This window comes from Calonectris borealis, chromosome 10, assembly GCF_964195595.1.
Source record: "Calonectris borealis chromosome 10, bCalBor7.hap1.2, whole genome shotgun sequence".
In the NCBI taxonomy this organism is placed as follows: Eukaryota; Metazoa; Chordata; class Aves; order Procellariiformes; family Procellariidae; genus Calonectris; species Calonectris borealis.
The window spans coordinates 5,502,206-5,529,868 of NC_134321.1; the positions used below are offsets into that span (position 1 = coordinate 5,502,206).

At 43.5% G+C, this 27,663-nt stretch overlaps 1 protein-coding gene across 14 annotated transcripts in view; it reads left to right on the forward strand.

Annotated features, from left to right (window-relative positions):
• Window positions 1–27,663, forward strand: part of FOXP1 (forkhead box P1) — a 389,271-nt gene that overhangs the window by 204,916 nt on the left and 156,692 nt on the right. For 13 of the 14 annotated variants that reach the window (XM_075158627.1, XM_075158622.1, XM_075158623.1 and 10 more), the window contains one exon: window positions 16,700–16,881. The exons of the other annotated variant lie outside the window; for it this stretch is intronic. In XM_075158627.1, coding sequence (XP_075014728.1) covers window positions 16,711–16,881 — 171 coding nt within the window. In that variant the 5' untranslated portion in view covers window positions 16,700–16,710. The remainder of the gene's footprint in view (window positions 1–16,699; window positions 16,882–27,663) is intronic. 14 annotated transcript variants of the gene reach the window in all.

The following is a 27,663-nucleotide window of genomic DNA, read 5'->3' on the forward strand; positions in this document are numbered from 1 at the left end:
ACACTGTATGTTTTGTTACTCTCCTTGTTCTGCTTTGACTTGTGCAAACAGTTTTAATCCAAAGGAAGAGATCATACAGTCTGACTGTGGTATCCTACAATCCAGTTTAGGGTGCAAATTACCCTCTTACGGCACATCCTGACATTGAATAGTGTTGTCTTGAATAGAGCGTAAATAGAGTCTGCCTTTCTCTTTCACAAGCCCTTGGAGCAGGAAGCCACATGTGTGAGCTCGGCAGTGTTCAGGAGCCAGCACATCTGTGTGACCGTGCACCTGCATGTGGCTGGAGATGTTCAAATACCGTCTTCAGTGCAGATTTTGAACATTAAACACACATCGCTGGTTGTAAACGGCCCCACATGCTGCTGGGGATTTAGTACCAGAAGGGCCATTGCAGAGCACGGAGCAACTTCTGCCAAGCTTGGCAGCGATGGACCCTTCCAGTTGAGGGCCAAACAGCTTGTTTTGGAGAGGTCGTGGGGCCACAGCGCTGTTTTGGGAGGCTCTCCCTTGCATTGGCATCATGCATGGGAAAGCTACGGGCAAGCACAGGAGTGCTCACGATTGCCCACTGTTGTTGGCCGAGGCAAGCTGGAGGGTCTTGTTCGGTGTCCAGTTGCTCCTCTCTGCTGTTGCCTCTCCCTCTCCCAGCCACCTCTGACGGTGGCTCAGAGATGGGCATTGCTCTTCAGCCATGGGTAAATGCAGAAGGATTAAGAGCTTGGCTTCCTGCATCCTGACTCAAAAGTAGGCATATGTGCTTTTTTTTGGTGAGTAGAAACAAATCGGTTTCGACAGAGCTTTTTTAGGGAGTTTTCTCAGGCACAGGATGAAATTTTGAGGTGGAAAAAATTCACACTTTTTTTTCCCCCTCTATTGGGCCAGTGTGGCGAGGACCAACTGTATTTTTGGGTGCTTGAGATCCATGTGTGTCACTGTTGAGCATGTGGCTGTTGAGGAACGTATGCACAACATACACGTCTCCTGCACAGAAATGTGGTGGGGTGGGATCCTTGCTCTGGACCCAGGCTCGAGCTGTTCCTGGGAAAGAAAACACCAAGAGAAAACTGGGGAGGAAAGCACCTCTTCTGTCCCACTTATTCTGTTCTGGCTGATGCTAAACTGGTATGTTGGGTACTTTCATTGTGTGTGTGTGTGTGTGGTAGCTTATGCACCAGTGTTCGTGGGCGCATGTACGGTTTCTCTTCTGCATCGTGCTGTCCCAGCTGTAGCCTGATAGCCACGGCCCTTGGGCAAGGCAAGGCGGCTGTAAGTGTTTCCACAAAAGCTTGGCTAAGTGCGTTTGTCTTCCTGTGTTACGGGCCTGATCCTTGAGGGGGGGTTAGATGCTCGCAGTTGTGGGTGCTCAGCATTTTTGCAAGTCACCCTGCTTAGAAGTTGGTGGTTACGTTTTTTTTTTTAATGGGAAAAAGCATTTTTCCATTTGCTTCTCCATAAACTGAAACCACTTAAGAGCCCTTGCTTAGTTTTCCACAGACAAGCACACGCTGATGGGAGCATGAGAGGGACTGCAGGTCTTAGAAGGCTTTAAGTGTGTGAAAACCAGGAGTCCTAATGAAAATGGTTTTGCAACTTAATTGTAGTGGGTGTGCCTTTGTTTGCGAAAAGAAATGAAAGTGCTGGAGGCCAAAGTGCTTTCTTTATTCTCAGAATAGTGACGATCCAGTATAAACTTCCCTGGCCAGTTTTGCCAGGGTGCCCAAGACCTGCAAGACCCTGCAGAACTTTGGCACTCTGCTCATTGGGACCCTTCCCATGGACTTTGAGCCTTGAGCTGACCATCCTTGCATTGCTCTACAGAAATACCATGTTTTGCATGACGGACCTTTTCTTAGTGCCCTTCTTAAAAGGTGGCTTGTTCGCATCAGAAGCTCACTGCATTTGGGGAAGCCAGCGTGTCTTTTCCAATGGTTTTTGAGATTCACGACTTGCTCCCTGGGTGGAGATGCAGACCTCCGTGAAGCCAGCATTAAGCCTATTGAAGGCAAGGGGCTTGTTCCTCCTAGCACGCTGTCTCGGACCCCTTCGGAGTAGTCCGTGAACCCCTACGAATCTGGTGCCTGGGGGCCAAGCGCTCTGCTGCCTTCTGCTTCAGCTCCTCAGCTACCCAGTGCCCCATAGAAACGCGATCCATTTTAAATAGATTGTGTTTGCAGCGTCTTGGGCTTGCTGTGCGAGGATGAGAAATGTTAACATAAATTCTTTAAATAACATCTAGTAGTGTTGAATGCACAGAATTATAAAACATTTTTATATTCTGAGACTCATTTGCATCTTCACATTAAAAACTGTGGTTTTCTTTTCAGGGAATGGTTGCAAGATCTGATTTGTTTTGAAATCAAAGCTAAATTTGTGTTTCTTGCATTCCTCTTTGCCCTTCATTTGACAAATTTTTCTTGTTCTATAAATACAGAATTGTAAACAAGGGCTAATCCTTAGCAACAACCTGGAAAGTTAACATTTCTCTCCAGCTCCTATTATAATTAATTCAGACACTCTGAATATGATGTGATTTACGCATAGTATTCCTAAGGCCAGTAGGTACTAATATCTTGTTAGAGAACTGAGCAAAAGAACATGCTTTTGTGCTCGCCATATAACATAATGGCACTGCATTTTCTTTCATAAGAAGATGTTTAAATATGCTTTGTACTTTACATTTGAAAAATGGAAGGCTTCTGCTTTTGCATTTGGCTGAAATTGTCTTAAATGTCTTTTCCCTCCTGCAGCAGTCAACATTGTCAAAACATTTTGCAAAGTACATTTTAATAATGTGGGTTAAGACCATCATTACATTAATTTAATTCTCGGTGTAGGTAAATTCGTAAGATGCTTCCACTTTGTCATAAAAGTTTTTCACAGTAAACATAATCTGTTTCCCCTGTGCAGAAAAGAAAGGGATAATACAGTCGACGAAAGGATAAATCCCTTGCGTTACATTGTTTAAATATAGCTTGAACAGTCTTTCTCTCATGATCCATCCTTTTATTTTATTTAATTTTCATTTAATTTTGTTTTGTTCTGTTTATATTTGTTCAGGGAGTGTTTTTGTAGTGTTAATCTATGTAAGCCACATGCAGTTGAAAACTGCAACTCCCAAAAGGCTGTGATTAAAACGTTATGGATGTGGCAAACCACAAATGCAAAAGTAAGTTTACATTTAGATTTTCTTCATAAAATATTTTATTCAAGTTTTGTAATACCTTGGTATCGTGGTCAGCATTGCCATAAAAATTCTGTGTTATATGGAATGATACAATCTGTGAAGCATTTCCCATTATGTAGACACCATGTCTTTAAATTATAGCAATTTCTTAAGATTTTAAAGCAAAATGAGCTCTTAGAAGTGTGATTAATAGCAGGGAATGAGGCTAACACTGGGTCATCAGTGGCACTCCATTACAAAAAAGGTTGGACTAATAAAAGCATCCATCTATTTGACCAATAAAGCATTTGAATGATATGCTTATAGTTTTTATCATACCGTAGTTACTTTGTACTGAATAAACTGTGATTTTACGTGCTGGAAAAGGAGCGTGGAACAGGCAGCGCGGCTGAGGTGAGAGCAGTTGTCTCGAGTAGGGAAATATCAGGACTTTCATGTGAAGCTTGATGTTTTCAGAAGCCTTCAGGTTGCGGTGTCTAAATTTTTGAAGCCGCTGTGAAATATCTAAATCCCCCGTGACCTGTGCCTGCCTGCCCACAGTCGTTCGGTGAGGCTGGCCCTCGCTGTCCTGCAGGGAGGGGAGAAAGGAGGGTATTGTGTGTAATCATTAATTCAGAGTTAAGTCCCCGGCAGCCCCAGACATCAGAAATACTCCGCTGAAGCACAGGAAATGGGGCAGCACTTCTCTTTTCCTGGTGCGCGGACGCCAACCCCGTCCTCGAGTCGCACCTTTCATCCTGCCCGCTATTATGCTGTCAACCTGATGTATTAAAAAATACGAGGTTGCCTGAACAATACTGCATTTGGGTTTTATTTAAATACCTGTCTTATTAGTAGCTTGTACTGATTTCATGGGTTTGAACCTTTCTTTTTTTTTTTTTTCTTTTACTACAACAAAAGGCTAAATATTTTCTGAAAAAGAAAACGGAGGTTCTTGGCCAGCCATGGACGTCCAGGATTGGGCTGTGAAGAAAAGTACCAAATAGTCTAAAACTTGTGAAAAAATGATGAGGGGGGAGGCTTCTGGCCACCACGTTGTTTGCACATGAAGTGGCAAGGGAGGGGAGATTAGTGCCAGGGCCAGCTGTGGCCTTGGATGCTTCATATATTCGAAACTGGGATGATTTTACTCAGTGTTTGGTGGTGGTGCTGGTGCTGATCAGAAGGTAGTGGTGAACCAGGTAGGGGCTGCCGTGCAGCTGGGAGAGAAAAGGACCCGTGGTATGGACCACAGCTACATCCTCTACCCCCATCCAACTAGTACAACATCTTAAAGGGCTTATTTTACATAGGAGAGGGATGAAGACACTTCTGGAGGTCACACGCAGGGATTGTGTCGGGGCAGGAATGTAACCCGGAGCCCTGGATTAACCCCTACCGACAGGACCATCCATCTTCTCTCCCTGTACTTCAGATCTTTCCCAAAATCCGTGTTCAGAATAGAGAAGTTATAGAAACCTCCCTGGAGGAGTGTTGCAATGGGCAACTTCTTGAGCGTTATGGGGTTGAGAGACGGGAAGGGAAAGCAAACCCAGGGGACTTTGGTGTCTTGAGCACCTGGAGGGCTAATGTCATAGTGCCTTGGTGCCAGGAGATGGACATCGGGTGAGGAGCAGTTGGGGACCAGAGGTTTCAGTTGCGAGAAGAAGACCTCAGAGGGGCTTTTGGCCCCCCTTGGGTTAACAAAATGGAGCTGGGGAGATCTGCAGAGATCGGAGAAAGGCGATGGGAGGCAGAAGCAAGAGGGTTGAGGATGGGAGAGAGAAAGGAGGAGGAAGAGGGCTGAACCGTGCCTTGCTGCTTCAGCCTTGTGTGTCGCCGCGGGCAGAGCTGCAGGGCAGGGAGCTGGCGTGGGCACGGGTGTGTGTGTAAAATCACACATGTACACGGCCATGCTGGGCAGAGTAAGTTGTGTAGAAAGCTGTCATTTTGCTTGCTTCTTCTGGGGGAGAAATGAAAATTTTGCATGCCACCTTTTTTGCAGTTGCTGGTTTTTTTTTTTTAAAAAATGCAAATAGATCTTTGATATCAGTGGTTTGGCCGGTAAATCTTGTTTTGTAAAACACTTTCAAGTGTTTTCAACTCCTTTCTTTACCCTTTATCGTCACAGATGCACAGCTATGTGTTTTCCCCTGCTGCCTGTTGTCTTGAGGTTGCACAGCAAGACTGCAAAGGCTTTTTGTTTGTTGTTGTTGAAGGGGAGGAAAAAACCCTCAATCCACAGAAGAGTTAACAGGATTTCACTTGATCTGCTCGTTTATGCAATGAGTAATGCGAGGTTGGTAACAGCAAATTGTTGTTTATAAGCAAACATGGCACTGTGTAAACAAGAAAGCCTGGTCCCCAACTGGTTTGATTTCATGGTGGTCAGCAGCTGATGTATGTAACGTACAACCTTTCTGCTTCTCGAAATGTCAGAAGAATGACTATTTGTTTGTCTTGAGTTCTTCCCAGCTGTTTACTCTGTAATGCATTTGCCTCAACCTTGATTCCCTAAGAGTGGCCCCTTTCTCCTCCCTGCTCTGTTTACATTAGTCCTGCCCCGAGTGTCACCTATGAAATCTGTTGATTATTCCACCTGGTTAATGTTAAATTGCTCTTGCAAGATGATGTGTTTGTTCATAAACACAAATGCTGGGCCCCTTGTTTACTGTACCCATGGCAGCAATCAGTTATTAAACAAATATTGCTTTGTTTGCGGGTGTGAGCAGCAGTTTATCCTGCAAGGTCTGGAAAAAAACCTTTAAATGCTGGGATTTTGATAAAGGAGAAAAAGGGGAGCTTGTCCCTGGAATGTGGCTGAAACTCACTTTGGTTTGCTTTGCTTATCTTTAACTTGGGTGAAGGGGCTAGAAAGATTAGCAAGTTGTTTGGTTTTTCCAAGAGATTTCCTTAGTGTAATGATATCTATCCAGTTGTTTGCTTTTTTCAGAAGGGAGAGAGCACTCCTGCAAGACGACTAGCACAGCGGTAGACGGCTGATGGCTAGAAAATCCTGCACGGAGCAAACAAGGAGTTAGAAGGTCTAGGACAAAGATATAGGGCTATGAACCAGGTAATCACCCCGAAAGTAGAGCCTTGCATTCTGTGTCAGCGTTTGGTCGGGGCCTTTTCGGTTTCCCTCTTTTCTCATGTCGGGTTTTAATTGATGCATGTGCCCTCGGTGGAGTTGGAAAAGGCAAAGCTTTCACTTTGATTTCCGAGGAGATCTGAGGAAAATTTCTGTTTTAGAAGCAGAGCCGTTTGAATGGAGAGAAAATACCAAATTTAAAAACGCGCTCTGTCGCTCCTCCTCCTGCGAATGAGATGACAGAGCTGCTTCTCTTCTTTTTATAACTGGAAAACTGCGTTTACATCTGCTAATTTCTGTATGCTGGCTGTTTGCTCTTTGGTTTCTGGGAGCCCTAATTAGAGAGAGCCGTCCTGGTAGTTGTTGCTTTTGGGTTGTTTTGCAGATGAGCAAGAAAAACTCACTCACACCATCTTTGTTTTTCAAAATTATTGTTTGTTATTGTTTCTGAATGGGGCTTGGATTTCAAATGCTGGCAGGACCTGTTAGCACTAACAGTAAATTGTTAGGACTTTGCACACAAAGGGAGTAAACCCTCCTAGAGTGACCTTGAGAAAGAAATGCTAACTCTTTTTGTATGAAGGTGGTGTCTGTTCCTTTTTATGTGAATGAATCTGTTAAAATACCTTGAATATATATTTATAAGAAGCTTTTGAAGGATAAAATTAAATAATTGTCCTTTTCAGGCCTTGGAAAAGCAAGCAACAAAATATGCATAAAGATGTGATATATTGTATTCACTAGCTCGCACCAGTGGTCCAAACATATTGTTCGTTTTGGCTACTAGAGCGGTGTCGGGGCTGGAGGGGAAGCGGGAGGTACCTGAAGTGTGTAAGTGGACAAGCCGGTCGTTAATTGAGTCGTGTTACTGCGATGAATCAAACCTTCGCTGCGTTAAACTGAGTGAAAATAGCGAAGTGAAAATTGTATTGTGCAGAAGTATTGCGAAGTTGCACCTGCCTTTGAGGTGGTTTTTGACTTCTGGAGGCTGGTAGAGAGTTTAGAAACGCTTTAATGGAGATATGCATGGAGGGTGGGATCTAATTCATCTACAGCCAGCACTTGCTCTTGTGAGGTTTGATACCGTCTTGTTGTAGTGGTGCTGCTGCTGTCTAGCATAAACTAACCCTGTTTACGAAATGTAACTTGGGCGTTCTTAGTTGCATGGTCGCCTGTTTTTCTGTGAGACAGACTGTGAGAGTTTATGTTGCAAGCTCTGAGCAGCGTGCATACAAACAAATAAGTCCTGGGCTGTGAGAACAGCTCTGCAGTTTCTGTTCCTGTTCTACGCGAAACCGCGGGGAGCCCTGCGCGCCGTGCGCCGGGCTGGGATGAGCAGGTGGGTACCTCCCGAGGGAGCCAGCCGCCAGGCCGGCACCGAGGCGGCTCCCGCAGCCCCTCTGAGCCTCACCGAGCTGCGGTTAAGCGTCCCTCCTTCTGGAGGAGTTTTTCCTCTAGTGCGGATGGTGCTCGTGTCCATGCGGCCGCAGTCGCGGAGTCGTATGGTACAATGAAGTATGGTTTCTTGGTTGGGTTGGGTTTTATTTGCTGCCTGCCGTTCCTTTCCTCCGAAATAAACCATGATCCCAGTGATGGTAAGGATGATTTCTGTCGAGCTCACGGCTGAAAGACAGCTCTCCCCGAGAGAGAGGAAGGAACCTCACTCTGCCGGTGATGGTATGTAAATGATTACATCATATTTGCCAGTCGCTTGGAGGTGGCCCAGCTCTAGAGCTTTTATGCAGCTATGGCACGAGCTTCGTGCTGAATATGGATTTTAATAGCTGTCACGCCGAGGGGCATGGACTGAGACAGAGCTGGCTTTGCGAAGGGGGTCTGTTTGTCCCAGGTGAGACTGGGAGTAACTTCTGTGCGGATGCGTAAAATGGAGGATGCAAAAAGCTCGTTCGGGGAGAGTTGAGTTGTCCATGGTCTCTGCCTAACGCTTTGGGCCGTACCTCAAGGAAAGGAGTGAGACCGGTTGTCTTCACTGCTTGGTATGTTTTGGTGCACCAGCTTTTCATGGGGACAGCTCCAGCTCCTTTGAGCAGAGCAAATGGCAATGTTTTGATGTCTGTTTCAATTAATTTTCCTTGGATTCGCTTGTTCTCTCTTCTTACTGTTTGGGGTCAGCAACACCCTCAGCAGAAGAGATTTCCTTAGGAGTAACTGCAGTGACTGATTCTCTAAGAAGTTTAAGTTGTTTGACCATGATTTCACAATAAGTCAGTGTGGCACAAGTTGGGATTAGGCTTCTGACTCTCCTTCCCTCCTCCTCACCACAGCTGTCTTAAATTTCAGCTCCTGCAGAGCATCAGTCAGCCTTTCACTGAGCTGCCTCCAGACGATTCCACGTTCCCGTGGCCCTAACGATACACGCTGCTGCTGGGAAGAAGTAACCCAGGCAGCGCAAGCCGCACACGCAAACAGTGAAAGAGGTTGTGTCGTTGTATGCAGTTAAATAAAGAAAAAGCCGTGGCAGCCTGCATCTAGACAGGAGTAGGTGAAGCTGCTGCTCGGGAGACTCGAGGGTGGCAAGTGGACACAAACCCCGGTAGAGGTTCAGGTTGGTGGAGGTTCAGCTTGTCACTGGTGTGACCCCCAGGGAGGAGGTAAGGCAACCAGCGTCCTTCTCCTGTTGGCCAAGGTGATGTGCTCAAGCGCTTGTGGAAGGCGCTGGCTTTTCACCCACTGGATTTAGTTACGGCTTCACGTTTTCTGTCTCCTGCCTTTTTTACCTCCCTCCCCACGGCTCTGCATCACCAAGTAGCTCTTCCCCGGCGTCAGGAGGGCAGGGAAGGGGAGCAGCCCCACGTGAGCCAGGTGCCGGGGCCGCGGCTCGGCTCGTGGGGATGCTTCGAGAGCAGCGTGATTCGTTTCCCTTCCCCGGGGAGGCTCGGCTCGTCACCTCTGCGACGCGCTCAACCTCCGCCGACCCAAGGTGGGGCCGAGTCCAGGCGCGAGGGGGGTGCCAGGGCTGCGCCTGCGTCAGGAGGCAAAGCCGAGGACGCGCTGCGGATAATCCCATTTCTTCTGGACCCTTTATTTCCTAAGCACTAAATGAAATTTCAGGTTTTAGATACGTCTAGACATATACAGTGCACGATAAAGTTGATAATACATTAATCATTTTTAACAACAGGTAATATGCATAATTTATGGTGTTACAGTGCTATCTTTTTTGATATTTATGATGGATAATGCTCAGTTTTTGCCCTCATATTACTGCTTTAAATTATACCACAAGAAAATTAATGAGAAAGTAGATTTATGGGTTTCATTTGTTTGTCAATTCGGAAATTAATTGGGTGTTAATTTTAGCCGTCCCTCATCAGACCAGGTCTTTAGTATGTGTGCATTACTTTGCATTCATTGAAGCCTACCTCCCATTTACTGTGGGTCACTAGCTTTGCATACATTAAAATAGCCCTCAGGCTCATTCTCTTGATTACTTTTTGAACTGCCATGCATTAGAAAATTTACGCCTTTCTGTTATAATTATGAAAATTCGCTATTGGAAGATGGTGCTTGCATAACAGCAAGTATACAGTCTTGCTCAGCGATTTAAGATCATACAGCAAATCCCAATACGTTTTTGTTCTAATCTGAGAAAACAGCACTCTCGACAATCTTTGTTGTGCGAGTTTCATCCTTTGAAATTTCAAGGATCCATTTTAATGCATTGAATTACCGCTTTAAGCTGAGGAAATATCAAAGGATTTCACCTCGTCGCTGTCTCTTTGTTTCCTCTTTCCACGCATCCCGAACGTGTTCTTCCCTTGCCTTGCTCCGGGTTTGCCTCTCCTCCAAACGCCGCTGTCAGACGTGACTCAGCATCGCTTTTCAGGACAGCAGAGCCTGACTCGCTCCATTCCTTACTATTTCGGCTGATTATCTTAAAGATCATCCTTAATTGCTCTTTGAATCCCCTTCTCCTTTCTCTTACTCCTGCACAATTCAGCAACCACCAGTAGTGTGTAGGCGAGTGGCCTTCAAAGGGGTAAGCATGAAGTTTTATCCAAAAAGTACCCTAATGTACTGACAGTTGATCTATAGTTAGTTAGTACATAATTATACCTAAAATACACCCTGTCAGCAGGATAAATGACGGCTACTGAAAACTCTAAAAGCATGACGGGTGTTCACCCATCTGCAATGACGAGAGCGGAGGGGTTTGTAAGTTGAGAAAGGCTGGCGAGTTCAGCGTGATCTGATTTAGTTAAATCATGCCATATGTTGGGATGGCTCTTTCTAATAGTCGTGCTAACCACAAGCACAGGCAGAGAGAAGTCATCTGGTCCACCTGGCTAGTTTGGACTCCCCTCCCCGGCGTTATTTCTGTACTTAGCGTGGTGGCAGCCCTCGAGCTGCTCATGTGAAGCTGGCTGATTCACAGTTAATTGTGACATGGTGTAATTTAGTAAATGAGCAGCTGAACATCTGTACGCCTTCCCCCACGGTAGATCAAAGCCTTACCTTACACAAGGCTTTTAATTTCCACTAGTGAATCCTGTTTCTTGTACTGAACTCATGGATGGCGGGACGGTGCTGCTGGCCGCCTCACCGACCTAGGGATGGGGTGTCAGCCGGAGGAGATGGGTGTTCTGGCATCGGCTGGCGACCGTCAAAGCATGTTCCTGGAAAAATCCAGAAGTGGTGGTCGGATGCGGAGCCCAAGGCGCTTCCCCCCACTGGGCACTTACTGCAAAGATACCGGGACTAAAAGAGACCACCTCTGAGGCGGGCGGTGGTCTCCTGGGAAAGCCGTCGCGGTCCTCCTTGCTGGTAACGGGCAGCGCCAGGAGTGCCAGGCTGCTTCTGCGTTGCTTTTGTACCTGTGCTGGGGATAAGAAGCGGCTTTGCTCGTGCTTTGTGTATTGCCTTGCCAGTCGTGCTCCGGAGCGCGTTTCGTTTTCAAGAGGTAAAATCCTGTCTTTGCAGCGCTGCGTTGTCATGAAATGCTTCCAAACGTTGTTTGGGTTGTTTTTATAATTATACAGAGAAGTTCTCTAAAGTTAGTCCTGAGCTTGCTTTGGGGAACTGCTTGCAACAAATAGGTAAAATGTTTACTTACAAACCACGCATGTATGGATAGTATGCCTGCTGGAGAATTTAGGACTAGATCTTGTCGTTTGATCGCTTACTTAAAACTGAATTTACCATTAACTCTTCTGTCTATAAAAGTAGAAATATATTTTATAAATCTGTGTTGTGTTTAATTTACATGTCCTTTCATGGCTGGGCCAAGTTCTTTAAGGGCATTTATTCTGCTTCATATAAATAATTGATCAGCCAAGTTAATTTACTTCTGCCTGACTTGGTCAACCTTAATTAACTGCCCCGGAATAAAGACTGAACTTTTTGTTAGCTTAAAATCTTTCACAAATGTGACAAAGAAGGGATGTATTATGACAATATTTCTGCTCTAGCACTGTTCCCAGGGGACAGAAATGTTGAATGATCTTTATGGCCATATATATATTTGTAAACACCTCCAAGTACTAATAGCCGAAATAAAATTGTGAGCTTTGGAAGTAGCTTTGAAACATGCAGGCTACGTTCTGGTCCAGGCTGAGCCTGGAAGCATATTAAAACAAAGATTTTAAGGCCCAGAAGACCCCAGGGGTAGTTTTTTAAAGGTGATGAGGTACTTAAAGATGTAGGTTGGTGCTTATTCAGGAGTCTTAAAAAATGTCTTGCCAGATGCCTCCCTGTATGGCAAGGCATCTAAATACATCTGAATATCAGTCCCTTGGTCTTTCAGACTTGCAGTGGGTCCTTATTCGGACGGGTGCTTCAGTCAGTAAATCCTCCCTCATGCTGACATAAACAATGCTGCTTAGTCTTTAGAAACTATACTAGTAGAAGAATTGCAGAAATTGCCCACTTCAGTGCCCACCTCCCGCCTACTAATCTCCATGCTTAACCTTGCTCATCTAAATAGTCCAGTGGAGCTGAGAGACATGTGTCTGCAGCATCTGGTCTTTGTGATGTTACGGAGTTGTTTTTTTTTTTTTCCCGATGGATTAGCATAGAACATTTTCAAAATTAGGATTCCTTCAGGTTCTGTCTTTTTAGTTCAAAACACTGACACTGGAGTCCTCGGAAGGATCATTTTGATTCAGCCAAAGTTCGTTAAAGCCATCCGACCTATGTTTTTTCAATTTTGGCCGTGCCCTTAAGAAATTAGCTGCCCCTACTTCTGTCCAAGTCATCTGGAAGATGATTAGCTGTTGTCCTCCTATTGACAGAGTGCCTTGCTTTGATTCCACTCCACTGAAATTTTGCTCCATTACCTTGTACGTAAGATATTCACTAAGGAGATGGGCCAGACTGTATGGCTTTGCATTTGACCACGCATCAAAGCTAGGAAAGGTTTTGTGCAGGTTAAGATGGGAATCTTGAGAAATTGATCACCGTTGTGAGATTTTTAAACCAAGCTGACATTAAGTCGTACAAGAACAGTTCTTTTATTATGGGCTCCTTGATTTCAGGATAAAATTTTACAAGTTGTTGTTCATACCGCAGCTTAGCTTTGGTCCCTTATAGGGGGAAAACATCTTGGGTCACCTTTAATAATCTTAGGAGTCATTCTCCATTCCTCCTAACATGAAATAGCGTAGAATTTTTATTAAAAAAAAAGAAAGATACTTATACTGGTAAGAACCCATCTATTTTAAGCTGTAAAAATACATTTTCCTTTGCACAATTGATATGAGAGTCATTCTGCTTTGCAGAACGCATGAGATGGACGTGCTCTTTTGTCATTATATTTAAGTCAGGTATCTTGTATATCATGGAAGCTTTTGTGGAGTACTGTATTTCCTATAATAAATCATTATGCGTAACAGCTTCTTCAGCACTATTTTGGTTACTTGGGGTTGTATTCAGACCAGAATCACAGTTTGTACTAGACCTGAAGCTTCAGTTCAGTTCCCACAGAACCTAATCATGTTGCATAAAGTCAACCTTGCTTTGCTTTTTTCTTTCACAATTTTGAGTGACAGACTTCACTAATAGGCTTCTGTAAGGCCCGCTCCTCTGTGCTGAGGAGAGACAATTATCTCAGCCATCCTCAGTGTACTATCACCTCAGCTCATTTAGGTGTGCTCAAAAAGACAAATAATAATCATTCTTGCAGAAAGCTCTCGCAGGTTGATTTTCATGATGCTTAATGATCAAACCAAACTGTGATTATTTATGTCAACTCACATTTGACTACAGTGAAGAAATAAACAGTTTTATCTTTTCTCCCTTGAAAATCCTGTTTTCTCTTGGAGATATTTTAGCAAAGTGGATTTGTTTTGTATTGGTGTCCAGTTGAGGGTATATTGAAGTTGACTGCCCGTGAATGGGTGTTTTTAAAGCAAAATTTGCTCAAAGGTGTTCACTTCTGCTTTTAAAATAATGTTTTAAAGTCCAAACGTCACAATTTTCTTTTTACTCTTCTGATGTTCTCTTTACAAACTCTGTTTCCAGCTCCATTTCCTTGATAGCTGCTGCCGATCCTGCTGGCTACGATAGGTAGGGTGGGCACAGCCAGTGGAGGGGCCGGGGCCAGCTCTGTGCAGCTCAGGTGGTAACTGGCTGGGGTGCTTCAAAAGGTAAAATAGAGCATGAAATTTGTCATGGAAAAGGTACTCGAGAACTATGATCTTTTTTGTGACCAAATACTATAAATAATCCATCTTTTTCTCAGTCCTTCTCAGTAGTAATTTCTACTGTTGTTTCTTTCCAGGAGCATTTTGCAATCCTAGAGACAATAAATAATTTCTTGACCAGTTTGGTTGTGAATTATTTTCAGTGTCCTGGAGATATTTCGTTCAGAAGGGCAAGCCAACAAATGGTGATCAGGCAGTGATAGATCTGCTCCTCAGTGGTGCACATTCTTCTTGCTGCTGTCAGAGGCATCTCGGAGCTTTGGTTGGTGCTTTCTCTGACCCTCCTTAGCAGTTTATCCAGGTTCTCGCTTCCAGTCAATTTGTTGCATCAGAAGTGTTGGAGAATGAAATGTACTTCTTTACTGCTTGGGCACATTGGTTTTAGCATCTCTTTTCACCATGGTATTTGCTTGAGGCACCTTCCACCAGTTCTTTAGCGTGCCCTTCCTCCGTCGGGTGTGGTCTACGTGGTGGTGACATGCCACCCACCGTTTGCCGTCGGGCATCACAACGAAGACATGAGTCTCTGGGTTTAACCTGGTAACTCAATCTTCTGTGGTGGTCATCCTTGTCCAGATCTTCTGCTGAGGTGAATTAATGTAATGCTCTGTTTTTTCCAGTTGAGGCTAGACTCCAAATTTGGATGGAAGCAGAAAACAATTACATACATCAGTTCTTTCTTTTTGATTTATCTCTGGTTAAAAGAGCTGTGTCCTTTTTAGTAGTATAGCATGTAAAAATTGCATGGTATCCCTTTGAGTAACTTGTGAGCTGTCTGGGGACTCGCACTCCGGTCTCTTCTTCCGAAGCAGCCTGTGCCATGCAGTCACGGCCCCGTGTGTAATCCAGCCTTGCCTGTTAGGTGTAAACACTTGCTGAGACCTTACCATGCTTGTGGGCTTTCATTATAGCGCCGAAAATGAAAACCACACCATGCTCAGCCTGTGTCAGAGTAGGATCATCTTAAAACCCAAAGCTTTTGCTAGTGGCGCTGGGAAAGCTGTAGGTTAGTTTAGATTTCTGGAGCTTTTACAAGGGAGTTGACAGAAGCTTTATAACGACCCCCCAAGCCTTTTTGTCCTCTTGCATAATTCGAAGATCTCACAAAACGGACTGAAAGAAGTTTCCATAGACCAGCTGAAATTTATTTAAATGTAATCAGAACATCTGAACCTGCCCTAGCACCATCCACGTGCTTGAGCGGCCGTCAGCGTGAATAGATCCCGTCATGACTGGAGCGGGGTCCGGCTAGTGAGTGGTTCACCACCTCCGACGTGAATCAAGGAGTGCGAACACTGGAGCGTGGTGGTGACAAAGCCCTCGTTAGTCAACTGCTTCTCAATCATGACATTTTGATTATCGGCCGTATAGATCATCATTAGGAACGTCTGAAGCTACCAAACGAATGAGAGGTCTGGTATCGGTGCGTTGGGCTGGAGCGTACCTCTGCGTGCGGGGTCTGATGCTGAAAAGTTCTCCCGTGGTACTTTTCCCTTGAAAGGCATTGCTTTCGCTCGCCCTTTCTGACTGATATTTTCCCTTATACGTTGGAAGAGAAGGGATTTTTCTTCTTCCTTTTGAGTCGGGTTAGTTATCGAATTCAAACAGGTTCTTCCTTAAATATAAAGCATCTTACTTTGAAGGTGAACTACCCTGCACGGAGGCATTTGGCTCACGTGCGCAGGCGTGAGTTAGCGTGGAGCAGGCAGCGTGCTCGGAGCGGGCAGCGTGGCTTACCGTACCCCGTCTGCCCCCGGGCGAGGGTGAGAGGAGGGGGGCGGGGTGGGCTGGCGGAAGCGGAGCAGGTTAATGACATTTAAATCCTGGAACTTGGGGGCCTTGCAGGTGGAAATACCTATAAAACAACTCATCGAAATATCTCAAAGGTAGCGGTTTGCCGCTGAAAACTGCCCTATGTGCTTTGTTTGGGGGGTCTTGTGCACAAATGCTGACGGTTCCCAAAGACGTGTGAATCCCAGGAGTTCTGGGGTGAGCAAGCGGGCACTCATCCTCATCCTCGTTGTGGGGCCTGTGACCCACTGATACAGTTGGTGAGCACCCAGGGACAGACATCCACCAAGAGTCGAGAGGGCTGGCTGGGAATGGCTGTGGCCACTAAGATGGTTAGCCAAATAGCCAGGACGCTCTTCGCTGTAATGCCGTAGTGCATCCAAAGCCAGACCAAATCCCCGGCCAAAAAATTTGCCAAAAAGACTAATTCTGTGAGCAGTTGAAGCAGTTTGCCCCCAAACGAAAGCTGATGGTGTCCAGTACATCCCAGACTTAGCCTAAATTGCTTCAGAGTAAAAAAAGCTGCCAATTCGGCAATATCACGGTGTGAATGGAAACCGAAATAGCGAATGCTCTGCTTCACCTTCCTGCCCCTACGTAGTGTATATCAAGTTTTTGATACTGTCCATCATATGTTGCAAAGAATGACTCATCCGTTTCAAAGGAAAGCATCCAGATGTAACTAGAGAAATTTAATTATGGATTCTGTGTGTTCGTTCAAAAATATTTTTTTTTCTCTAAGGGAAAAAAGATGTTGAGTAAATAATACTATATTTAGAACAGAACTAACTTACTAAAATTATAGCTGTACCAACAGATAAATAAACATAAACTAGTAGCATGAACCATTAATGAAAGATAAATCGTATGAAGGGAAATGACAAATGTTTACAGTTTTGGCAGGATTTAAAACAGGGCATGTCTCCTTATATACAGCAACTGTTTTAACAGCTGCTTTTTTTTTTTTTCCCCTCCCCTAAATTATTTCAGGTTTTTGAGTCATGATGCAAGAATCTGGGACTGAGACAAAAAGTAACGGTTCAGCCATTCAGAATGGAGCGAGCGGTGGCAACCATTTACTAGAGTGCAGCCTGCGGGAAGTGAGATCAAACGGCGAGACACCTTCAGTTGAAATTGGGGCTGCAGATTTAGCACATCTTCAGCAACAGCAGGTACTGTAAGACGTATTACGAGTTTCCTACTTACAGGAAAAGCATGAAGCATTTAACCCCCCCCAACTCCTTCGTATTTGCCAGTCAGAGGATGCTTTTAGGACTTGCCTACGACATTCTGTACATTTTTGTCTGTAGGGGATTGCAATCGTTAATGTAAAGGGAAACGTTGGACTTTTCTTCTGGGGCTCTTTTTAAATCATTCCCTGGAAATACCCGAAGATCAGGGCTTGCTTCCGTAGCCTGAATGTGTTGAGTCTGGTGGCAGCGATTGGGTGAACCGTTGTATACAAATAACTGGTTTCCAAAATATGTCACTGGGTGGAAAATACACTAACGTTAAGTTTTGTTTTTGCAACAAATTTTAGTATAACCTAGCAACCTCTATCAACAGAATGTTTTCTATTAGTGAGAAGGCTGCGGAGGTATCTGCTGCAGCAAAACATCAGAACAAATAAATAAATACATCCCGTGTCAGTACTCCTCCATTCAGAAGAATCGGAACCAAATTGTGCGATTTGCCTTTGTATTTTAATTAGTGTATTTTCTGGAAAGTGACCAAGTTCACCAGTGTAAATTTATCCACGTAACACGTCTTGTCGTCTTCTTTTCCCTGATAAAATTTTGAAGCCCTTTGAGGAAATTTTACACCAAAGTGCTGGGCATGTATCATTAACGTGTTTGGGAACAAAGGCTGCAGCAGAGCCATGGTGAATACACTTACGCCTAACCCGCACTTTCTCTAATGCAATAAGCATTCTTAAAACCTTTTAAATAAGCGATTGGCAGCTGGTTAAGACTCCCCTAAGCGTACAGTGATCTTTTTAGCAGGTTGTTGTGGAGAAGAAAAAACCTGCACTCAAAAAACAAAGCAAACCGAAGGCTTGCGGAGGAGCAGGGGACCCCGTTTGCCAACGTAAGACAGAAAGCTGCCATAATTAAACAAGTCAGAAAAATGGATGATACTAAATGCGTAGACTTTGGTTGTTTCAATCATTTTCATCCTACAGGTTTTTACTTGAAGTGAGAATACCATCAGTGAGAAAATCACAGCCATGCTGAATTCATTACTGCAGTAGTCACACAAAACCACGGATAAAATTTCAATAACTGCAGGCCACAGTTGAGTAAACAGTTGCACTGAAACTTAATTCCTGTTGACTTTTCCCTCATTCTTCGCCAGGGGCACATTCTGATTCGTAGTGCAAAGACAACAGGGGTTACAGCTTTGATTAATATAGGACAGTAGAAGAGGAGTGGAACGGTAAAATATGTTCAACAGAAAGGTCTCGTCTTAAAAAGGCTTCGTATCAAAATGAGTTAATTAGGCTGCATTTTCCATAGGAGCACTATGGAATTTTCCAATGCTGCTTTGTGCAGAGAGAAACAGGGGGGGGGGGGTCATGCACAAATACGTGCACGCCGTAGACCAGAATTGCTCAGACCGCCGCTCCTACCACCAGTTACTAACCTTCACGGCCGGCGCCCTGTGCCAAGGCTTCTCCGTGGCCGTCCAGAGGGCTCACGCCGCCTTAGATAACGTCGTAATCTCCCGTGTAATGGGTTGTGTCATTCGACAGCCGCCCGTTCGGTCAATTAAGGAGTGGCACCAGTTCATTCCTGCGCGGGTCCTGCAGCCCTCCCGAAACGGTGCCTGGCACAGACACCGGTGCTGCCAGCCCCCGTGGGAGCAGGGCGCGGGGCTGGGGGCAGGACTGCCGGGCTCGGGATTGCTTTCCCACAGCTCAGATTTTAGCTTATAGTTTATTTATCCTCTGCCAGTACAATAAATGTGGTCGGGGAGCTTGCTTTTCTCCAAGTTCTTAAAAGACCTTTATGTTCTGTGTTTGAATTCTGCTGTTAATTGGTTTTGATGACTAACTTCTCCACGGAGTTTATCTTTTAAAAAGCAAGTTGATGGCAAAGTTTGAAATGGTTATCAAAAAAAAAAAAAAAAGGGAAAAAAAAAAAAGACCGGATAACAACAAAAAGGGTAATCAGAGCTAGCATAAAAATATCAATCTTTGTGTTTGGAAAATATTTTTAAATGCTGAAAAGAAGAAAAACCCGTTGTTTTCAGACAGCTAATGCAAGCATTTACAGATCACATACAACATGGAGCATAATGTTTAGATGTTTCTCCGTATACAACATATGCTCTCAGGTCACTTAACAGAATGCGTTCTACAAAACGCTTCTTCAATACAAATGAATGAGTTCTGAATTAAACAGCTATTTCTTAAGAGCATTTCATTCAAATCTTTTCTTTTTGCCACCTGGCACTTGTTTTGTCTGAAAAAAAAATTCAGCAGCGGGTAGTTTGAGCTTTACTGTTGTGGTTTAGTTGTGTAGTCCTGTGAGGAGCGTGGCTGAGCAGTGAATCCTGGACATACAGTGGCGTGTGTAAAGCATCTGTGCTGAATTTTGGTTCACATTTTTTGTGACATCTATGAATTTATAAGGACTAATAGCTTTGTTAACATGAGAGAGGAAAACAGAAATGCTTCAGGTTTTTTAGGAAGTTTTAATGGGTTTACAAACTTGTAAATATTTTACCATGGAAAAAATGGAGCACCACAGATGTTCATATGTTTGAAGGAACAGTGTACGGTGAGAGCACTCTTCCAGTAAGTGCGGGGAGGACTTGTAGGACAAGTTTTATGCTTCCTATGTCATCTTGGGGTGATTCTGCCATGCAAGGAGACAGAGAGTGATGTGATGCTAAATTATTTTTGCATTAGCCATCTTGTAAAATGTACTGTTAAGCTGGGAGTAGCAAATGTGGGGATGAGTTCTGCTGTGTGTAATAAAACCAAGTCTCTCCAACTGATGTTTATGTTTGTAATCGTGAAGAAAGAAAGCCAAAGCAATACAAGTGACTCTTCAGGGGCAGTACATCTGTGGAAGAGTTGGATAAAAATGGAGATACATATAGGAGAAATCGCCCCCAGAACCAGACTGAAAGGGGAGGAAGACCCTTTCCTGCAGTATTTTGGCACGTGCTGAGGGTGGGAGAGGTTCCCTTCCCGCTGCTGCTGACTCCAGAGGTGCCGGTGGTCGGCATCTTGTGGGAATGACAGGATGAGGTGGAATGGGCAGGGTTTTGGTGACCTGCCTGTAAAAACCTGGAGTAGGCACGAAGGTTACCTGGGTCACTGGACTTCCTAAAGAGATCAGGAGCAGGCATTTGGCGTGGGGTCAGGCAGTGGGGCTCAGGAGCTTGCTCCCAAGGTGCCCACAGAGGCAGAACCAAGGGACGGGGCAGAAAACCTGGGAAACGGGGTACCAGGCAGAGTCTGGCAACATCTGTTGGCTCTGAGGCATCACGGAAAACATCTGGGAGGTGCAGACTGGGTGTCGGAGTGACCCACAAGCTGAAAGTCAGGCTGGGCGAGGGAAGCTTGGACAGAAAGTATGTAATGATGGGGTAACTCTTGCCTTCCAAGGAGTAATAAATAAAGACTCATGCAGACAAACTGCCTTTTAATGTACGTGATCACAGCTTTAGTTGCTTCAGTGGTTTCTGATGTCTACTCAAATAGAAGGTTTGATGCTTCAGTCCTAGCCAGTTGTTTTTGGTTTGGGTTTTTTTTTTAGTTTATAAAATAAATATTATTTATTGTGTTTTGTTTTTATCCTCAGGACTATTCATTAAAGTGTTCTTCACGTTATTAGCAGAGAAACAAGGATATGAACTGAACAAAGAGAATGAATACAAAGTTGAATTCCGATATGTAGCAGCAAGACACCAAATGCTTTGTTGCACGGTGGCAGAAATACAAACCTCTCCACATCAATAGCAAGATCCACTTTGATACCGTAACTTCAAGTACTGCCCCACGAGTATAAAACTCAGTATCTTTTTGTCTAATCCAGAATGCTTTTGAACTTTTAGGAGGTATGACTTTAATAGTAATTTGTTGACAGATTAGCTGCAGAGATTGCAAAGAGTTTATTTTGCAGAACTGGCAGGCTCGTATCAGTGTTCTCTTAAGGAAAAAAACACACATTGCTGTTTTGCAATTGCTTGCATTTATTGACAACCTGCGCTGAGCAGGCAGAATCGGAATGTTTGTATAATGTAAACCTATAGCTTGTCTGATGGAGTGTAGTGTACTTTTAGGTAGTGCATAGATTGCTTGATAAAAAGGGTTACAAGGTGACTGTTTATGACAAACTGGAATAGCGATATAAATGCAACTGGTACATGGAGAAACGAGGAGGAAGTTTATATAAAGAATTGTAGGGAAGTTTCTTTTCTTCACTTTGTCTTTGAGCTGAACTACACTGTTAATTGTGAAGTGTCAGCTCAAGCTTTCTGAAGAGTTTAGCTAAATAGTGGTTTTGCCATGTGTCCACAAAGTAAAGAAAGAAGGGGTTTTTCCTTGGAAAAAATGGTCGGCGTTATATATATTTCATTGCATCCGTTTTTGTACTTGATACACTTCTATTCCACTGAATGTATACAAATGAAAAATACAGTTTTGCTCATGTGTAGGAGATAAAAAGAATGTTTGATAGACATAAGAAATTTGGACTAGGTTCTGGTGCCTGTGCCCAAGTCAGTGATTTCTTCACAGTCGGTCTCGCTGACTGCAGTTGGGATGTTCGTGGTATCGATGGGAAGATGCCACAGTTGGGCCCTTTGGCGGTAGTTGTTTCGAGAAATGTTGAGATGTGAAGTGTTGGATTGAGGGAAGCAAACTCCAGAGGGAATATGTGGTTTCTTCAGATTTTGTTCAAGTCCAAAGACAAGGAAAATACACAAGAAGTGGGGGGTTTGGTGTTTTGTTGAGAGACTTCTTTAATTGGGTAGATAAAAAAGATTAGACTAGAAAGAATTCTGAATTTATCACACTGTAAATTAAAGTAATGCTTTTTTTTTTTTTTAAATAGTTTGGCGAGTTTCATCTTATTTCGAAAACCCGTGGGGAGAGGTTACAAACTGCATCAGGAGTTTTATGGTCCCATTGATCATGATGTGGACTTATCTCTTTAGAACAAAACTGCTAAACTAGATCCAAGATAAAGTCTTTGTTTCATATTGACATAACTGGGTTAGACCAAATTTGTTTGTTAGACTTTGAGGGAGCGTCCATGTTGAGTCATTTTGTCCGAATAGACATAAAGCCTAATTACCAAACTGCTGTTGCTATTGAAACAGCCATTTGAAAGTATAGATTAAACTCCATGCAGACTATTGGGATTGTGTCCGATTTTGTATTGTAGTACACTGATAATTGATGATTACAACATGGTGAAAAGATCACTGCATTTGTAGAGCTTGTGCTGTTTCATCAGAGAACGTGAAAAACAACTTTACGCTCCTGGTAACTTTGTGTTTTTATCGTTCAGACTTTTCTCCCAAGTTCTCTGATCTCCCAACATTGAACGGAAGGTGACATGATGTCTTTTTAGTCATTCAAATCTAATAACTTTTAATCTGAAGGTTAAGTAGTGAGATATAAACTAAGAGATGATAATATCAATTTTATGTTCACTGAAGGGCACAATATACCTCTTTCTAGTAGAGGGAAAATTGTGCGTAAAATGTCTTTTGCTTTTCAATGGAAAAGCTGTGGCTCCGAGAGCTTAGGAATGAAGCAGCGCTGGAAAAATTAAATAAGTTTTAACATAGGCTGGCTACCTTGCCTGGATTTTAGAGTCAATGATTTTTTTCCTTAATAATTCAATTTTTAGATCTCTTGTCAATGAACCATGCTGAGAACATTCACACAGCATTCTCCATCCTCACTATTACTAATGTCTTTGTTATAACTACTTATTGACATCAACAAGCCTTAAATTTTCTCTAACTGTTGAAGGGTAAGGGGAAACTACCACTTTGTTGCACTTGCTGAGATGATTCTTTTTCTTTGCCTTGGCTTTGTTTTATTTTGCTTCTAAGGTCTTTGATAAATAACTGCATGGATCTGAGTCCTCAAAGCACCTTGACATTGGCACCCAGAGCTCTGCGGTTGTGTGTGCAGATACAAGCATGTACACGCAGAAGCTGGGTCATTAGACATGTAATCACCTGGATTATGTGCACATCCAAATCCAGAAGTCCTCTTTAGGCTATGGATGTCTATTTCTGTATTTATTTTTTTTTTTTTTTACAATAGCTGCTTTTACTTCTCCCGGTAAATTAAGATCATGCAGTGATCGTTTAGGTTTATGTGGGCTCTTTGAAGAAGATTAACTTCTGAAATATGTTTGCTGGTTTGTTTTTTAGCCTTGCATCTCCTGTGAAAATTCAGCAGTGGTATGTTTGTTCCCAGCTGGTTTTGTAGGTGTGCACTCTCCCCTTATATTTGCTTATGCTTACTCATAAGCAATAAAGTTACACATTCAGGAGTGCTGTTTAGGGAAACTCCGCAAAGGAATGCTTTAAAGCTATTATCCGGCGTGTGTATACACTGCGAATGAAGTGCAGTAGGCATCAGATACAAATTAAAAGTCTATTTCGAATGATCGATGTAATTCAAATTATTAGAGGCTATCCCTCCTCCGTCGATCCTCCTACTTTACGGGTTATCTAATAAGCGGGGCAACCAAACCTGGGGTATAGCAAACTTAAAATAGTAGCGTGCCTGCGAAGGTGCAAAGCAGTCTTTAATTCACATGGAACTGTTCCTCATTGTGGCTTTCAATGTCACAAGGTGCTTAAGCGTGTGCCTAAATGTAAGCGCATGAGTAGTCTTACTAAGGTCGCTGGTACCTCTCATGCCTGTAAAATTAGGAATGTGCTGAAGTACCTTGCTGAATTAAGGCTTAAGTAATTTCACACTAATAAGAAGTTGCAAGGATTGCTGATATTTTAGAAGTAATTTAACTTTATTTGGAAGCGCGCTGCATGTAGGGAGATTGTTTGGCAGTGCCTTAGGAGCAGCAGCAGAATTGCAGTGGTTTTCGCTCGCGTAGCCGTCGATTTCAGTGGAGTTTTGTCTGACTTAAATACGTTTAAATGAGAGCAAAATCAAATGCCGTGGTTTCCTGTGTTATGTTCTTTCTCCTGTGGAGCTCCACTGGGTATCATAGCAAGTGGGAAGAATATCAACAGTATTGTTGTAATGTATAATAGTAATGTTGTAAATAAAGATTGGGATATGAAGTAAAAATGCAAAAGTCATGAACACTCTTCATGAGTTTATTTAACTGTATAGCACCCCATTAATTAAAAAAATTAACAGAAGGTATTTTTTGGAGGCTTAGTGTAAACAGTGACATTATATAATGACAGTTTTGTAGGATGAGTGTTACTTGTTTTGTTGCTGCATTCTGTATTTTGTTAGCCGTGCTCCCTATATTTTCAAAACATAAACTGTATTTGCAACCTGTTTTAAATAGTGCAAATCTCTCTCTTTTTTTCCTTATAAAAGCTATATATTGTGTCTCTAGAGTGTCTGTAAAGTCAGTGTCATGTCTCAGACATTTCTAAAGCCTGGGGCAAGTGCCAGCTTTATTACAAGTTGGGCTTTTCAATTTATTTTTAATCATATTTCTTCTTTTTCTTTTAAGGGTTTTTCTTCTTTTTTTTTTTTCCCGGGCTACTGAAAGTAAGGCTGGTGAAGTGAAGGTTGGAGAGAGTTAGGCTATTTAATCTATCTGGCAACGTGTTGCAAAACTCATCAGTGCAGTTCTCCCCTTCGCCCCCAGCCCTCCCAGAAGTGCCTGTTCCCAGGCGAACCGAGGAGAAGGGTGTAAGAAACGGATAATAATTCCTTATGTTCTGCGTGCTGACCTAATCCTGATTCTCATTTAATGACCGTAAGGATTGAGGACTGGGATTGTTACAGACAGAAACATCCCTGGGCATGCGGGCACGCAGAAGGCGGTGGCATGCCTGGAGATGGGTCATTTTTGCTTGATAGAGCGCTGTATTTCCAATTTTGGGTGACCTCTTTTGATCAAGCTTCAAGGCTGAACTAATTCTTATATGCATGTTTGGGGCCTTCTTACCTTATTAAATGAAATAAGCAAGTTTTTGAAAGGATTTTGTTCTTTTCTAGCAAGAGGCATCATTATTGAAGGGCACAACACAAATGTTTCAAATTTGGAGATGCAGAGCGAGGTCACAGTTTGCCTCCAGAATCTGAAGTAATCAGGATTTTATTTCAGATAAAACCTCTGGGGCTGATACTTAAAAAACACAACTTTTAACTGGCATTACGCAATTTGCTATGGGTCGCTTAGCCAAATATTTGTGTATGGGTCTTTTTTTTTTTTTTTTTTAAGAAAGACTTGCCAAAGTTCAGGTGGGATTTCAGGCTTTAACAAACTCTACCTGGAAATTAAGTGCAGGAAAGGAGGGGGGAAAAAATCTTGTCTGTTTGAATTAGAGTGATCACAAGCTAAAGGAATGTGGTTGCTGTTGACGTGCTCAAATCAAGTTTTCCTTAAATTTTCCTTGTTATTATCACTGATACCAAAAAAACTCTGCCAGGAAAGAACTGCAACACTAGTGAAATGTTGTAAGACCACTGACTGTCTGCCATTCATGCTTTTTTCTCCTTTTTCCAGTAATCGGTGAGATACGTGCTAAATCAGGGGTAGGGTCCCTAGCTGTTCGCAAGGGCTGTGTAGGCAGAGGGTGGCTCTTCCCTAGTACCTTCTGGCATCCTTAATCAGCAGCAGACCCACAACTTTGGGGGTTTTGGCTGCTTTTTCACATACGAAGCTAGGGCACTTGTGTTTTTAAACCATCATCGTTTCGTATTTTTGTTTCCACATAATTAAGTGATTCACTGAAGGAGAAAGGTCAGACAGGCATGGGGAAGGAGAAATGGAACTTGTTATGAAGCAGTGGGGCCCAGCATCTTCCGGGAAAAATTAGAAATAAAATGGGGTATAATTCTCCTCATGCATGGGAAAGCATTTGTAGCACTCAAAGTCCAGTCTCAGCAGTCTCTAGGAGACGTTTTCTGGTCTCTGATTAAATGAGAAACTTGATCTAAAGATGAGCTCGCCTAGGAGAAGGTCTGGTTTTGGGAGAGTGGCTGTAGTTTATCTTTCCTTTGTTGTATTGCATTACGTGCCCACTCCTATACTATGTTAACCCTCTTCTTCAAACTCGGAGAAAGACAGAGAGGGGTGTATGGAAAGCAACTGTTCTGGATGTTGTTGGACAGTCTACAAGGTCTTTGATGAAGAGGCTGATTAAGGCACTGCTCTGTCTGTCATTATTAATTTTATCCTCAGTTACAGGTTAAGTGGAGTATTTTTATTTGGTAGGTTGTGTGCCGTGATGGAGTAGAAAATTTCCACTGGGGAATGTGCATTTACACTTGGCGTGTACATGCAGAGCAGGTCAGCGTGGGTGAAGGCATCAGATCCGCTGAGCATGCATGCACGGGAGCTCTGGTTTTCACGCAGGGATGCTCTGCGGCTGGAAGAAACCATACGTTCTACCGCCTGGAAAAGCTGGCCGTGGCACTGGCTCATAGCTGTAGGTGAAGTGCTTTCTGTAAAGTCACAGGGAGGGTTAGTTACAGATAAATCTCCCTAATCTTGCACTTTACTCTCTGTTCGTATATTCAGAGTTCTTCTCACTGTGCTGATTTCTTCACGGCCGTCATCCCAGACATGGTATTTGGGTAGAAGAAGCGTTGTCTTGTTCAGGGAAAACAGTCTACTTCATCGCCTTTCCATAGCTGTAATGCTAAAGTGCAGATCCAAACGAGAAACTCTCCACGTCAGTAAACAACAAAAAGCAGACTTATCTTTTATAGTGTTCTTGAAATAAATGTAAGGTTATAACACTAAAGCGGGTTTTATTAAATCTAAGCATGAATCCATATTGAAGAAATAATCCATTGCTTCTTTTCAGCTTCTTGTCTTTTTAATTAGCGCTGGCAATGGGATTGTTAGCTTTTAAGATATAGTAAATACGAGCTTATTAATATTATTGAACGCAATACTCAACAAGGTACAGGGAATGCTGGTAACTGTAGATATTTTATCGAGGAGCTAAAAGCGGGCCATTTTCTGTTTGACACGTCTTCCTTTACGACTGCCGGGGGGAAGCCTGTGATGGCAGCCCCTTTCCCCCGGTCCCCGGAGCAGCCGTCCCGGCGGGCGGCGTGGGACCCTTTGTCCCTTAGTCCCGTCTGACGGGGTGGGTCTGAGCCCCTTTTCACAACACGGTGAGCGTTGGGACTTTTTAAAAAATGGTTCTGATTCCTCCTTTTCCTTGAGAAATGATTCAATTCCTCCGATCAATGCTTTTTGAAGTGTTTTACTCTTGGTTCCAGTCTCTTAACTTGGGCAAGGAGTGGATTATAAGGGTTTAGCAGTGATTAGCTCTGTTTACAGTATTTTTTTTTTCTCCGAAAGGTATGGTGTTTGCTTTGCTGAGAGGTTTTATTTTGCAGAGTTTCTGTTGACCACCTGCTTTTTTTCCTAATTGGTTACAAGGACAATTGCTAGGCATAATAAATAAAAGATATGGTCTTCCAAGGCTGTGTCATAGGGACTGTACGTCAAAGATTCATAAACTGCGAGAAAAAATATGTGCCTTTCCCTGGGGGGCAGGGAAGCGCCTGCCGTGCTCACGTTGGGGACCTTCCAAGGTCACCGAGAGCCCGCGGTAGAAACTTCTCTGGTGCTGGCTGATGGCCTCGCCGGGCGCTGCAGCCGCACGCAGAGCAGGGCAGTCCACCAGCCCGGGTTTGCTCTCTTACGCCTTTTTCTCTGTGGATTTTGGAAAAAGAGGCTTTTTTCCCCAGTTTTTCTGTGCAGACCAAAGGCAGGAGTAAGTGTTTCTTTGACATTCCTGAGTCT